This window comes from Mastomys coucha, unplaced genomic scaffold (assembly GCF_008632895.1).
Source record: "Mastomys coucha isolate ucsf_1 unplaced genomic scaffold, UCSF_Mcou_1 pScaffold6, whole genome shotgun sequence".
Classification (NCBI taxonomy): domain Eukaryota; kingdom Metazoa; phylum Chordata; class Mammalia; order Rodentia; family Muridae; genus Mastomys; species Mastomys coucha.
In genome coordinates, this window is record NW_022196912.1 from 27,316,554 (window position 1) to 27,328,988 (window position 12,435).

Genomic DNA, 12,435 nt, shown 5'->3' on the forward strand with positions numbered 1-12,435 from the left:
GCTGCGCGTCCTCGCAGCGCCCCGCAGCGGCCGCGTCCGGAAGCGGCCTTGTCGGCCCTGCGGCGCCAGAGCCCTGACGCACGGAGCTCGGGAGAGAGAGAGAGGGAGAGAGAGAGAGAGAGAGAGAGAGAGAGAGAGAGTGAGAGAGAGAGAGAGAGAGAGAGAGAGAACGAGAGAGAAAGGGGCAGACATGGCGGCTCCGCTCGGCTCCCGCTGAGGACGGCTGAGCGGGTGCAGGGTCTGTGCGGCTGGCCTGCGGCCTCGCTTCCGCCTCCCGCTCCCCGCCTCCTCGCGCCGCCGCTGCCTTCTGATCCGCTCTAGCCTGTCGGGCCTGCGTCCCGGAGAGGCAACGCGAGCCGGCCCGGCAAGGCTCCGCCGGCCCCTGCCCGCCGGCGGGCCGGCCTTTCTCGCCTCTCCCGGGAGCGGCGGGCGCGGCGTGGACCCGGTCCCCCTAGCTGGACCATGGTGAACACCCGGAAGAGCTCTCTGCGCCTTCTCGGGTCCAAGTCTCCTGGGCCCGGGCCTGGGCCTGGGGCCGGAGCGGAGCCGGGGGCGACCGGCGGCAGCAGCCATTTCATCTCCTCTCGGACCCGCTCCTCCAAGACGCGCGCGGCCAGCTGCCCGGCAGCTAAGGCCGGGGGAAGCGGCGGCGCCCTGGACGAGGCCCGGGTAAGAGCGGCGGCCCGCGGCCGAGGCTTGAGAGTGCTGGCCCGGCCGCCCGGGCTTTGTCTGGCCGGAGACTGTCTTGCGGGTGCGGTGGAGGGTGGCAGCCGCCGAAGGGCCGCGACTCCAGCACCTTTGCTGTGCCGGCCCGGTTCTTTTGTGTAAAGAACGGCACTTGAGTCCGCGGGAGATGGCTCTTGGGGTCCTTTTCGGGGACATTAGAACGGCCTGCCATCCGTGTCCTTGCCCGGCTTCAGAGGGGGGAATTCTAGAGGAAGCAAGAATGGAGGGCTGCAGTCCCTGGCTTGGAAAGGGAGAAGAGAGAAGTGAAAGTTTTCTGCGGTGTCAAACCCTTCTTGAAAGTGTGTCAGCTCTTGCCGCTGTCTTAAGTTTACTTAGTTTGGGGGTGGTTCAAGTTGGTAAGGAAGTGAACAGAGCTCCAGTTGGCAGGCAGGCAGGGAGGGATGCTGAAAAAAGTTTGTGGCTGCTCTGACAGCAACTTTAAAAACAGCCTAAGCTTAACGCCTCTGTAGGCGAGGCAGATCAGATACGGTGCTGTAAGCTGTAGGGTGAGCCAGCCAGCTAACCCAAGGTTCTAGTAGAGAGCAGAGGACTTTCAAGTCACAAAGGGAGTATGTAGAATGGGCATCGCGATCCCAAAGTGACATGGTTTCTACATTTCTGTGAAGGAAATGGTTTACAAAAGTCAAACTAGCATTGTTGTGGTCCGTACAATTGCAGAAGTGACACTTGAAGAAGCAAGAGTTGCGATCGGAGATCCTGAACTTTTATCACCTGTAGTGTAAAATATGAAACTAGCTTAAAATGTCACTTTTAAGGTTAGCGAGAAGTTTGTGTTACTATGAGATTGGTTCTGAATTCAAGGAGTGAGTTAATTCTGCCTAGAAAGAGGTTAAGTTTCTAAGAGTAATTTGGCTGAACAGTGTTGTTTATTTAAAAGATTCCTTTAAATCCACACCATTTTTGTTACTTAACATATGTAAGGTTTTGAAGGGATTTGCAAAGTTGTGGCTTGTTTATACATTTTCTCTGTGTTTTATATTGTTTTGACACTAATCAGAATGAATATTCGTATATACAACAGAAATGCTATGTATACGCTTAGTATACACAGCAATCATGCTATGAAATATATTTATTATATCTTTGGAAATCTTTTTTTTGTGAGAAATCTGGAAAGTATTTTTTAGCTGTCTTAATTTAGTAGACTTTTAGGAGTGTATAGAGTTCTTTTGGTTGAGCGAAGTATTCTGGAGGTTTTTTTTTTCTTCTCCAGAAACCATCCTAATGTACAAATTTCTTAAATTCTTAAATTTAATTTCTTAAATTTAAATTTAAATTCTTAAATTCACATTCTTAAATAATTTTAAGGAACAGTGTGCCCTTTATTTACACTTAAAGTGCAAGTTAAATATTTGGAGCATAAGCATGTAATTGTATCATGCCATGAATGCCTAGTCTATCAGAGCAGTGTCAGACTCATCTGAGGCAATTAGCTCATCTCTCACTGATCAGTTTGTGGTCCCATCTTTGAATTCAGGGATCTCATGCTATCTTTACCCCCTGAGGAATAAGGTGAGGTAATTTGTCAGGCAGCTGTTATGGAGATGTTAAAAGGCAAAGAATCAATAGTCTAATGTAGAAATGAACACTTGGTAGCTTTTAAATTGCCAGAAGAATGAAAGATACTGTTTTTCTGGAAGGATATTAATGAAACATTATCTTGAGAACTCTTTTTAAAGTGTTTTAAAAGACCATAAACAGTTGGCTCTTAAGATTTACTTTGAAATATTTGCCTTTCATTCTTAAAGGGATTTACATTGTAGCTATAGCAGATGATGAATCTAAATTGCTCTCTGAGAAATTTTTGAGATACTCTCGTGCTGTGAATGAACTATTGGACCTATAGAAGAGAAAAGTTACAGGTTTGAACTTACTATGTTTATGTAGTGTTACCTATCCAAAACATGTTATGTATTTCTTGTGTATTTCTGAAGTGAATTGTTTTGAATCTGGCTAGCCCTTTAATTTGTTTTTTATGTTTTTGGAATTTAGCTCTCCTAGTTCACCCTTTCTGGTGCTTAAACATATGGTCTGTGTTTGTGGGGACTTTAATGGGCATTTCTTCCTGTCTGGAAAGCCTAATTCAATGGGAATCGGATTGATACTTTGTTGCTTTAGAAGATCCTCTGTTACATAGTGAGACTTGAACTCTTTTCTCTTTGTACATTTTAAAGAGTTTCTTTTTTCCTACTTATGTGCTGCTTCCTATATTTTATTTATGTTGGCTTTTCCTCCCCTTCTCATGGTTTTTAAATTATTTCATTCATTTTACTTGTTATTTCTTCATTTCTCTCAGAAAATCATAGCTCCAAGTTATTCCTAGAGTTTTGACTTTTTCTTAAATGATGCCTATGTAGGAAAATAGATAAACTAGGATGCATTCTGTGTGTATTGAAATGATTTTTTCAGTATCTTTTATTTATTTATTTATTTATTTTTATTATTTATTATTATTTTATTATTATTATTTATTTATTCATTTTTAGAGACAGGGTTTCTCTGTGTAGCCAGAACTGTCTCAAAAGCAAGCAAACAAACAAACAGCCCTGTAAAGGGAAGCTATGATTTGGGTGTAAATAAATAACCTAATTTAAAACAAGGATAAACCTGTAAAACTGCCATCACCCTGAAAACTACAGGAACAACATCACTTCCATATTTTTCCTGCTCTCTTTAATACTTCTCTTGTCACCAATGTTATTTTTAGGAATGATACAATGTTTACTTTTTGCTTTGATACAGTGTAATCTTTTGTGGGTATGATACAGTGTATTTCTTTTTAGGTGTAATGCAATATTTTCAGCTGTAGTCAATATCATGTGGAGTAGCTTTCCAGAATTATTTATCTGGCATAATTGAAACTTTGTTGGCTTTGACCGCTGCCTCCCTGTTCTTTATCCCTTTAGCTCTTGGCACTCATCCTTGTTCATTCTGCATATCTGAGTTTGCCTGTCTTCTGTTGTACATACAAATGAGTTCATACAGTATCTTTTCATGTCTGGCTTAGTTCACTCAGCATAATGTGCTCCAAGTTTGCTATGTTATAAATGAAAGAATTTCCTTCTTAAATATTGAATATTTCAGTGTATATACTTTCTATACACATACACCATATTTTCCTTATTAATTTTTCTGGTTTGTGGCATTAGTATTTTTATATCTTTTCTATTATGCATAATGCTACAGTAGATATGGAAATGCAGTTACCTCTTTGAAAAATTTCTTTATTTTTTTTTATTTTTCAAGATAGGATTTCTCTGTAGCCTGGCTGTCTTTGAACTCAGAGATCTGCCTGCCTCAGTTTCTTATGTGCTGGGATTAAAGATGTGGGCCACCAGGCAGGGTACACCTCACTAGAGTCTTGATTTCAGTTCCTTTGGGTAAATATACAGAAGTGAGATTGCTGAATCATATGGTGGTTCCATTTTATGGTTTTGAGAATCTCCCACTGTTTTCCAGGGTTGCTACACCATTTTCCCTACCCACTGATATGAAATAAAATGGGGTTCCCTTTGGTTACATGCTCACCAACACTTTATGGATATCCCCCCTTCACCTCCTTTCCCTCAACTTCTGACAGGATTTCTCTGTGTACCCCTGGCTGTCCTGGAACTTGCCATGTAGACCAGGCTGACCTCAAACTTGCCTCTGCCTTCCTAGTGCTCCATTTAAAGGGTTTAAAGGTGTACACTACCATACACTGCTACTTTTAAGAATATATATTTTAGCCAGGATGTAGTGGAGAACTCCTAAAAGCTCAGTAGTCAGAGGCAGGCAGATATCTATGAGTTTGAGGCCAGCCTGGCTTGCCTGGTCTCTATATAATGAGTTTCAGGACAGCTAGAGCTATGTAGTAAGACCTTGTCTTGAACCCCCATTTATTTATTTTTTTTAAATTTGTATTTTTCTAATGAGTAATGTGCAAATTTTCAATATGCCCGTTAGTCATTTGTATGTCTTCTCTTGAGAAACATCTATTTAGGGTTTTAATTGTTCATTTTTGATGATGGGGATCTAATCCAGAGTAAGCCCGTATTCCGTCACATCTTTTGATAGTTTCTTAGAACCTTTCCTGGATGTTCCTAATTTTTTATTACAGATAAATCATGATTTCTGACAGCCAGCTGGGCGGTGGTAGGATTACCACTTGTTCTGAGAACTATTGGAGCCCAACTGTGTTTGTTTTGGAATGGAAATTGATGCTATTTAAGGGGCTACCTCAAAGTCCTACATTACTTAGAGCTGTTGGACACTTTTGCTTAGGAAATGAACATTTATGTGTATAGCCAATTTGAGTTTGTCTTGATATTAGGTATTGGGTTTTACAATAGGAATATTTTACAATTTTATGTTTCCTTTCTTGGGGAGAATTTTGGGCAAAATGCCTTACCTGGGAGGAAAGATGTAATGATTTTTGGATAAAATGTTATATGGGAGTACAGTGCTGGTGGAGAAAGTGTATGTGGTGTATGTGTTAACTTGAAATGTAAGCTACAGCTGGCAATGGTAGTATATGCCTGTAAATTTGGGCTCTTGAGAGAGATACTGAGGCAGAAGGATTGTCAAGAGTATGAGGGCAGCTGAGGGTACAGAGTGAGTTTATAAACATTTGGAGCTGCTACATAGTGAGAACCTGTCTCAGAAAATCAAGGTGAGTGTGTGGAATAGGGAGCCTGGGCATGGTGCTGCACAACTGTGCTTCCAGTAATCAGATCAACCTTAGGAATTTGATGCTGGCTGGATGAGAGACCCTGTCTCAAAAATAAAACAAACAAAACTTAGAAAAAGCATCAACTAGATTTTTTCCCTTTGAGGTGGTGAGGATTCAATTTAGAATTTTGCACATGCTAAGCATATATTCTGTTCCTAAACACCCTGCCCCCTCCCCCTCCCCCCAATCTAGATGCCTTTTTAAGGATCTTATATGTAATGTCAGGTTGTAGTTTGTGTTGGTGTTTAAATAATTTGAATATATGCTGCTGTCAGATTGTAAACTTATGGTGCTCTTGAGTTATGAATATGCTGGTAGTGTTTTTCCTATTGTTTTGTTCTTATCTGGAGATTAAATATAGATTTTTTTTTTTTTTTGCTTTTTTTTTTTTTCTGAGACAGGCTTTCTCTGTATAGCCTGGCTGTCCTGGAACTCACTCTGTAGACCAGGCTGGCCTCAAATTCACAAATCCACCTGCCTCTGCCTCCCCAATGCTGGGATTAAAGGTGTGCACCACCACCGCCCAAGATATAGATTTTGCTTAAAGTCTTTCTCTAAGTTACTGAACATGGTGGCTCATTCCTGTAATCCTAGCACTGTGGAGGTTTAGGGAAGAGGGTTGCTTGAGTTTGAGGCCAGCCTGGGCTGGCTATATAGTGAGGTCTAGGTCATTATGGGTCATAGACCAAAACCTTCCCCAAAAAACAAATATACAAATGAGCAAACAAACACCAAACTAATAATAGAAAAAGCCCCTTTTAGGAAAGGCAGTGATGGTGTATGCCTTTAATCCCAGCACTTGGGAGGCAGAGGCAGACAGATCTCTGTGAGTCTGAAGCCAGCTTGGTCTACATAGGGAGTTCCAGGATAGCCAAGATTACACAGAAGAAACCCTGTCTCCAGAGCAGGGTAGTGGGGACGTTTCTTTAGGTTGTCTTTCTCTTTAAGAAGAGATTTTGTGGGCTGGAGAGATGGCTCAATGGTTAAGAGCACTGACTGCTCTTCCAGAGGTCCTGAGTTCAGATCCCAGCAACCACATGGTGGCGCCCAACCATCTGTAATGGGATCAGATGCCCTCTTCTGGTGTGTCTGAAGACAGCTACAGTGTACTTATATACATAAAATAAGTAAAGAAATCTAAAAAAAAAAAAAAGATGAAAGATGTCATGATAATCACCTCAACATGTATGTATATATATGTATGTATTATATAGTAATAAAATATATGTTAAAAAAAAGAAGAGATTTTGCTATGTTGATTAGGTTGGCCTTGAACTCCTGCCTTAGCCCTTTGAATAACTATATAGACAGTGTACCTAGTACCTTTAGACTGTGAGACAATTGGCTGTAGGCATCATGAGGAGAGGCACTCTATTTTATTTTCCTGTTAATTCCCCTATTCAGGACCTACTCCAACATATGACATAAACAAGATGCTCAATGTATCTGCTAATGGGTGAATGAATGGTAATTTGACGTGTGTGAAATGAAAATCCAGTGCTTAAATAATAGAGGACACTGCCTGACACTTATACAGCAGAGGACTGCCTGGTCTGGCCTCAGTGAGAGAAGACACACCTAACTCTGGAGAGACTTGAGACCCAAAATAGTTGGGAGGCCTGGCGGGGTGGGGTGTGATGATATCATCTTGGAGATGGAAGAAAAGGAATGAGATGAGGAACTGTCGTAGGGCTGACCTGGAGGGGGATAATGACTGGACTATAAAAAAAGATTAAAGATAATTAAAACAAAGCAAACAAAAAAGGAAAAAAAAGGAATAGAGGACAAATGAAATTTAGCCCCTACATTAAAAACTATAAATGTGTATATGGTAGGCATATGAGAATTGGTTCTGACAAAATAGCTGACATAGCCCAGCAGTGGTGGTGCATGCCTTTAATCCAGCACTTGGGAGGAAGAGGCAGGCAGATTTCTGAGTTTGAGGCTAACCTGGTTTACAGAGTGAGTTCCAGGACAGCCAGAAAAACCCTGTCTCAAAAAACCAAAAAAAAAAAAAACCAAAAAAAAAAAAAAAAAATCACTGACATAGATCAGTTATAGTTCTGGATTCTACCTTCTGAATGTTTTGATGGAATTCTTTCATGTTCTTTGTTGCTGAGATGTAGCTTCAAAGGAGATCCAGTCTTCTGTGTTGCTTAGGCTGTCCTTGAATTTGTACTCTATCTCAGCTTCCCAGGAAGCTAGGATGCTAAGCATACATCACTGTGACTGATGTGTTCTGCAAGTTGAGGTCCCATTCACAGTATAGTCTGCATGAGTTGCCCCTCCTGGAGTTGTACAGTATCATTCTTGAATGTTATGACTTTTGAAGTCTCCATACTCCAGCATAGTGCTTGGGATGAGGTAGGTATACCACAAAATCTACGCCTCTTAATTTTTAAAGCCTAGTGGGAGGGAGAAAAGTACATACTATAAAAATATAATTAACCCTTCTTTGAAATCTGGTGCTTTCTGTCTACATTTATTTGGATAACTTAGCAGCCTTTTTAGAGCTACCACTTGAACACTCAGTTCCTGTATGGGTTTTGGCTGGGGCCAAAAGCATCTGGAAATTATGTTTTCCTAATCATTGTGTCAGAAGTTTATACTCATTCTTATCTCCTTTTAGGTCTCTAAAGTCTTGGACACCTCACTTAGTGACAAATTTAGACTGAAGTGAGGAAATAAAAGAGTACTGTTGTAGTGAATTGACAGGGGCTTTTAGCTACAGACATTATTCTCATGTGCTACCCAGTCTCTTTGCATATTATGGTTAGTGAACTTAGTGGGACCTGGTTTTGCCTTAAGAGTATTTGAGAGACAATAAATGGAGCAATCTGGTACTTTTGGACTTTGGATTTTCAAGTTAATTAAAAAACCTATCAGCCCTCAGTTTTGTTTTTGTAGAAATGTAATTTCAGAGAAATAGAGAAAAATTAAAGTTTTTGTGTTAATATTTTTATTTATTGCAAAAATCTTTAGTGCTAGCCAACCTTATTTAAAGTACTTAAGATGATTAATAAAATTGAATCATTTATTAAATATTTGGTCTTCAAAAAGATACAGGGGAAATATTGTTCAAAGCCAGTATGTGGACTGTTGATGGCTTCAAGGGTAAAGGTACTAGCCACTGAGACTGATGGCCTGAGTTGATCCCTGAAATCCACATGATGGAGCTGGAGAACCAACTCCTATAAGTAGTCCTCTGACCTCCATACACCCACCACACACATGCACACACAAGAAACAAACAAATATAAAGAATAAAGTATAGTTTAAAACTAATCTCTGCGTTACAGTTTTGTACAATGTTTACCCTTTAGATTTACATACCTATTTGATTTTTGAGACAGTATCTTGCTGTGTTTAAGTCTCAAGCTGGACTTGAACTATTAAATCCTTTTGCTTTACTCTCTTAAGTGCTACCATACTTGGTTCTGGCTAAAGTTTTGGATTTTTTAAATTTTTTTTTTTTTTTTTGGTTTTTCAAGACAGGATTTCTCTGTATAGCCCTGGCCGTCCTGGAACTCACTCTGTAGACCAGACTGGCCTTGGATTTTTAATATTTTAATGTTTGAGCTTTATGTACCTTTAGAAGAAAATTTGAGTAAAAAAGTCACAGGTTGAAAATGTAATAGAAATTATAAAGTCATTTTTGCAAAGTTTCACTATTTAGTATATAATTAATTTATAAATATCTACCTTGATGAATGATGATAATTCCTAAGCAATTTAAATTAGAAGGTTTTTTAAAAAATATTTTATTATTATTATTGTTGTTATTCTGGAGAGCCTATATAGCCCTGGCTGGCCTGGATTTTGCTATGTGAACCAGGCTCCAGAGATCTACTTGTCTCTGCTTTCTGAGAATGGTAGGCACCACCATGCCTGGCTTATATTTTTGTTATTTTTATTTTTAGGTATTAATACATTATTTATATTTGTATGTTATTTTAATATACAAAGTAGTAGGTTTCATTAGGGCTTTTTATTTAGTTTTTTTTTTTTAATGGGGCTTCATATAGGCCATATTGGCTTTAAACTTGCACTATTATATAGCTCTTGGAGTGCTGAGATTATAGTTGTATAGCCTATCTAATTGATATAGTGCCCAGCATCAAATCCAGTGCCTCATGCATGCTAGGCAAACATTCTACTAACTGAGCTACATCCCTCATTAGAATATGTTTGTTTGTTTTTTGTTTTTTTTTTTTGTTTTTTTTCGAGACAGGGTTTCTCTGTGTAGTCCTGGCTGACCTGGAGCTCACTCTGTAGACTAGGCTGGCCTCGAACTCAGAAATCCACCTGCCTCTGCCTCCCAAGTGCTGGGATTAAAGGCGTGCACCACCACCGCCCGGCTTAGAATATTTTCATGTATATATTTTATTATCTTTTGTTCTTGTTGGGAGTTAGCACATTTTTGTCGTTAATATTTCACTGGAAATCTGCTATATAGAGGCATTAGCACAGTTAAAAAATAATGAGGTATTTATCTTTTTAATAAAGCCTAGTTGTTCTAGGTTATGGAAAACAGTGCTTACTAGGTGGGGTGACCATTATTTGCCTGCAGTCAGTCTGTGCTTGTGCTAGAAGAACGACCAGTGTCCTCAACACTCAGCTGAATATGATATGTGAATAGGTGCACATACATAAGTTTATATGAGTAATATTTAGTTCTAGATCTCATTTTAGTTTTTAACTCTTTATTTTCAGCCTCTGAGTGGTTGTGGATACATATAGTCAATGTCTGGTTGCTGTCTGATTGATACCTTCATAGAGTGTACCTTTTGCATTAATCATACACTTTCAAGTCCTGAGTGAGTACTTACAATGCTTCTATATTGCTCCAATTAAAACTTTTATACAGTGCCTCTTGTAGATTTGGTATGGGAACAGTGTTGAGATAGATCCTAGGAATAAGTAGATTATGCATGTACTAAAAATAATGGTTACTCCAGATTTTCTGTTTTTGTCTCTGTGTCTAGGAGTAGTGTATAAAAGTTCTTGTATTTCCACATTTCTACTGATATTTAGATATTTAACATTGTTTCTTTAATTACTGGCTTTGAGCAACTCACTATACCCATATTAATTTTATTTTGATTTTGTTTATAAAATGCCAGTTAAGGTCTTCCCCTGAACCCCTTTATTTTTTGTTGTTGAAGTCATTATTTTTTCTTGTTTTCCAAAGTATTCCAGACCATTGATTTGTGTGTGTGTGCACATGCACACAGGTGCCCATGAGTACATGTGAGTAGGTCAGAAGAGGACATTGTATGTTCCTCTGTCACTCTCCACCTTCTTTCCTTGAGATAGGGTCTCCCACTGAACCTCGACTCCCTGTGCTTTGGTTAGGCTGGTGGTAGTCAAGCTCTGGCACTTCTCCTGTGTCTGTCCCTCTACCCTCCACCACTGTGCTTGGATTACAGGTACATATGGTTATGCCTAGCTCTTTTTCTTTTTGATGTGAGTGCTAGGGAATTTAAATTCAGGTGTTAATGCTTTTGTAGCAAGCAGTCTTATCCACTGAACTATTTGTCCAGCCCAGCTTTAAGTTTTTATTCCATGATGGAGGAATACTATTTATTTTTGACCTTGCATACACATATAGTTTAACTTCTGTATTTCCCCTATCCCTACCCCCTTTCTTTTTTTCTTTCTCTGACATGGAGTTTAGCCATTTTGTCCAGGCTGTTCTTGAGTTCCTGGGCTTAAGTGTCCTTTGTGTCTCTGAAGTAGCAGAGAATTTTCATGAATGTTTGCCTGCAAGTATGTATGTGCACTATTTGTGTGCTTGGTGCCTATGAGGGAGGACATTGAATCCCTGGAATTGGAGTTACTTATGGTTGTGAGCCTTTTATGTGGGTGCTAAGTGATCCTGGGTTCTTCTAGAGAGCAACAGGTAATGAGCCATCTCTCTAACCCCCGCCCTGTTGTCCCCCAACCCCCTGCTCCCCAGGACAGGGTTTCTGTGTGTAGACCAGGCTGGCCTTGAACTCACAGAGATCTGTCTTTGAATAAGAATGAGTTTTGAGTAGAGCTGGGAGTTGGTTGCAGCAGGGGGCTTTGTGGTTGGGAAGAGGTCAACCATGAAGAGCAAGTCCCTGTTTGGCTTGGTGGGGGCATGGCCCAGGGTACAAGGTAGGTTGGGAAAGGTCAAGATTCACTGGATATGTGTGTAAGGAAACAGATGACCCCACAGCCCAGTTTTGACTTAGCACAGACTACCTCTTGTAGCTCCGCTTGCAGCAGTTACTGGAAAGGCTAGCTAGCACTGATTTGGCTGTCCCTAAGCACTGTCCAGGGGAGTGACCACCATAGAAATCCTGGGAGCATTTGGCCAGGGCCAGCCGTTTGCTGAAGCGTACAGCTTCATTTAGCTCACAGTGGCCAGGCTGTCTTCATTTGCTTCTACATCCAGGAAGGTGTATCCCATAGCTTTGTGAGCCTAGATGTCTGCTCTGTCTCCTGCCCTTTTTTATGAGACAGTCTCGCTGCTAGGTAACGTTGGTTTTTCTGGAATTTTGTGTAGAAGAGGTTGGCCTTGAACTGAAGGTGATCCTGCTGCCTCTGCATCCCTGTTGCTGGTATTACTTGTATATGCTACCATGTTTCTCTCTCTTTCAGGGCAACTAAAATCACTGGGTTAGAGTTGTTTTTATTTTAGTTAAAATTTGTGTGTGTGTGTGTGTGTGTGTGTGTGTGTAGGACACATGTGCCACAATGTGCATGTGGAGGCCAAAGGACAACTTTGTAGTTCATTCTTTACTTTTATCTTTACTTGAGTCCTGCCAGGCTTTTGAAGTAAACAGCTTTGACTCTTTTAGCTAGGCAGTGGTGGCACATGCCTTTAATCCCAGCGCTTGGGAGGCAGAGGCAGGCCGAATTCTGAGTTCGAGGCCAGCTTGGTTTATAGAGTGAGTTCCAGGACAGCCAGGGCTACACAGAGAAACCCTGTCTTGAAAAACCAAAAAAAA

At 40.6% G+C, this 12,435-nt stretch overlaps 1 protein-coding gene across 7 annotated transcripts in view; it reads left to right on the forward strand.

Annotated features, from left to right (window-relative positions):
• Window positions 1-12,435, forward strand: part of Atad2b (ATPase family AAA domain containing 2B) — a 128,924-nt gene continuing 116,489 nt past the window's right edge. For 3 of the 7 annotated variants that reach the window (XM_031357071.1, XM_031357073.1, XM_031357072.1), the window contains exon 1: window positions 1-669. In XM_031357071.1, coding sequence (XP_031212931.1) covers window positions 463-669 — 207 coding nt within the window. In that variant the 5' untranslated portion in view covers window positions 1-462. Of the gene's footprint in view, window positions 670-2,400; window positions 2,610-7,551; window positions 7,823-9,834; window positions 10,276-12,435 lie in introns of those variants that run through there. The other 4 variants (XM_031357076.1, XM_031357075.1, XM_031357074.1 and 1 more) reach the window with 4 other exon arrangements.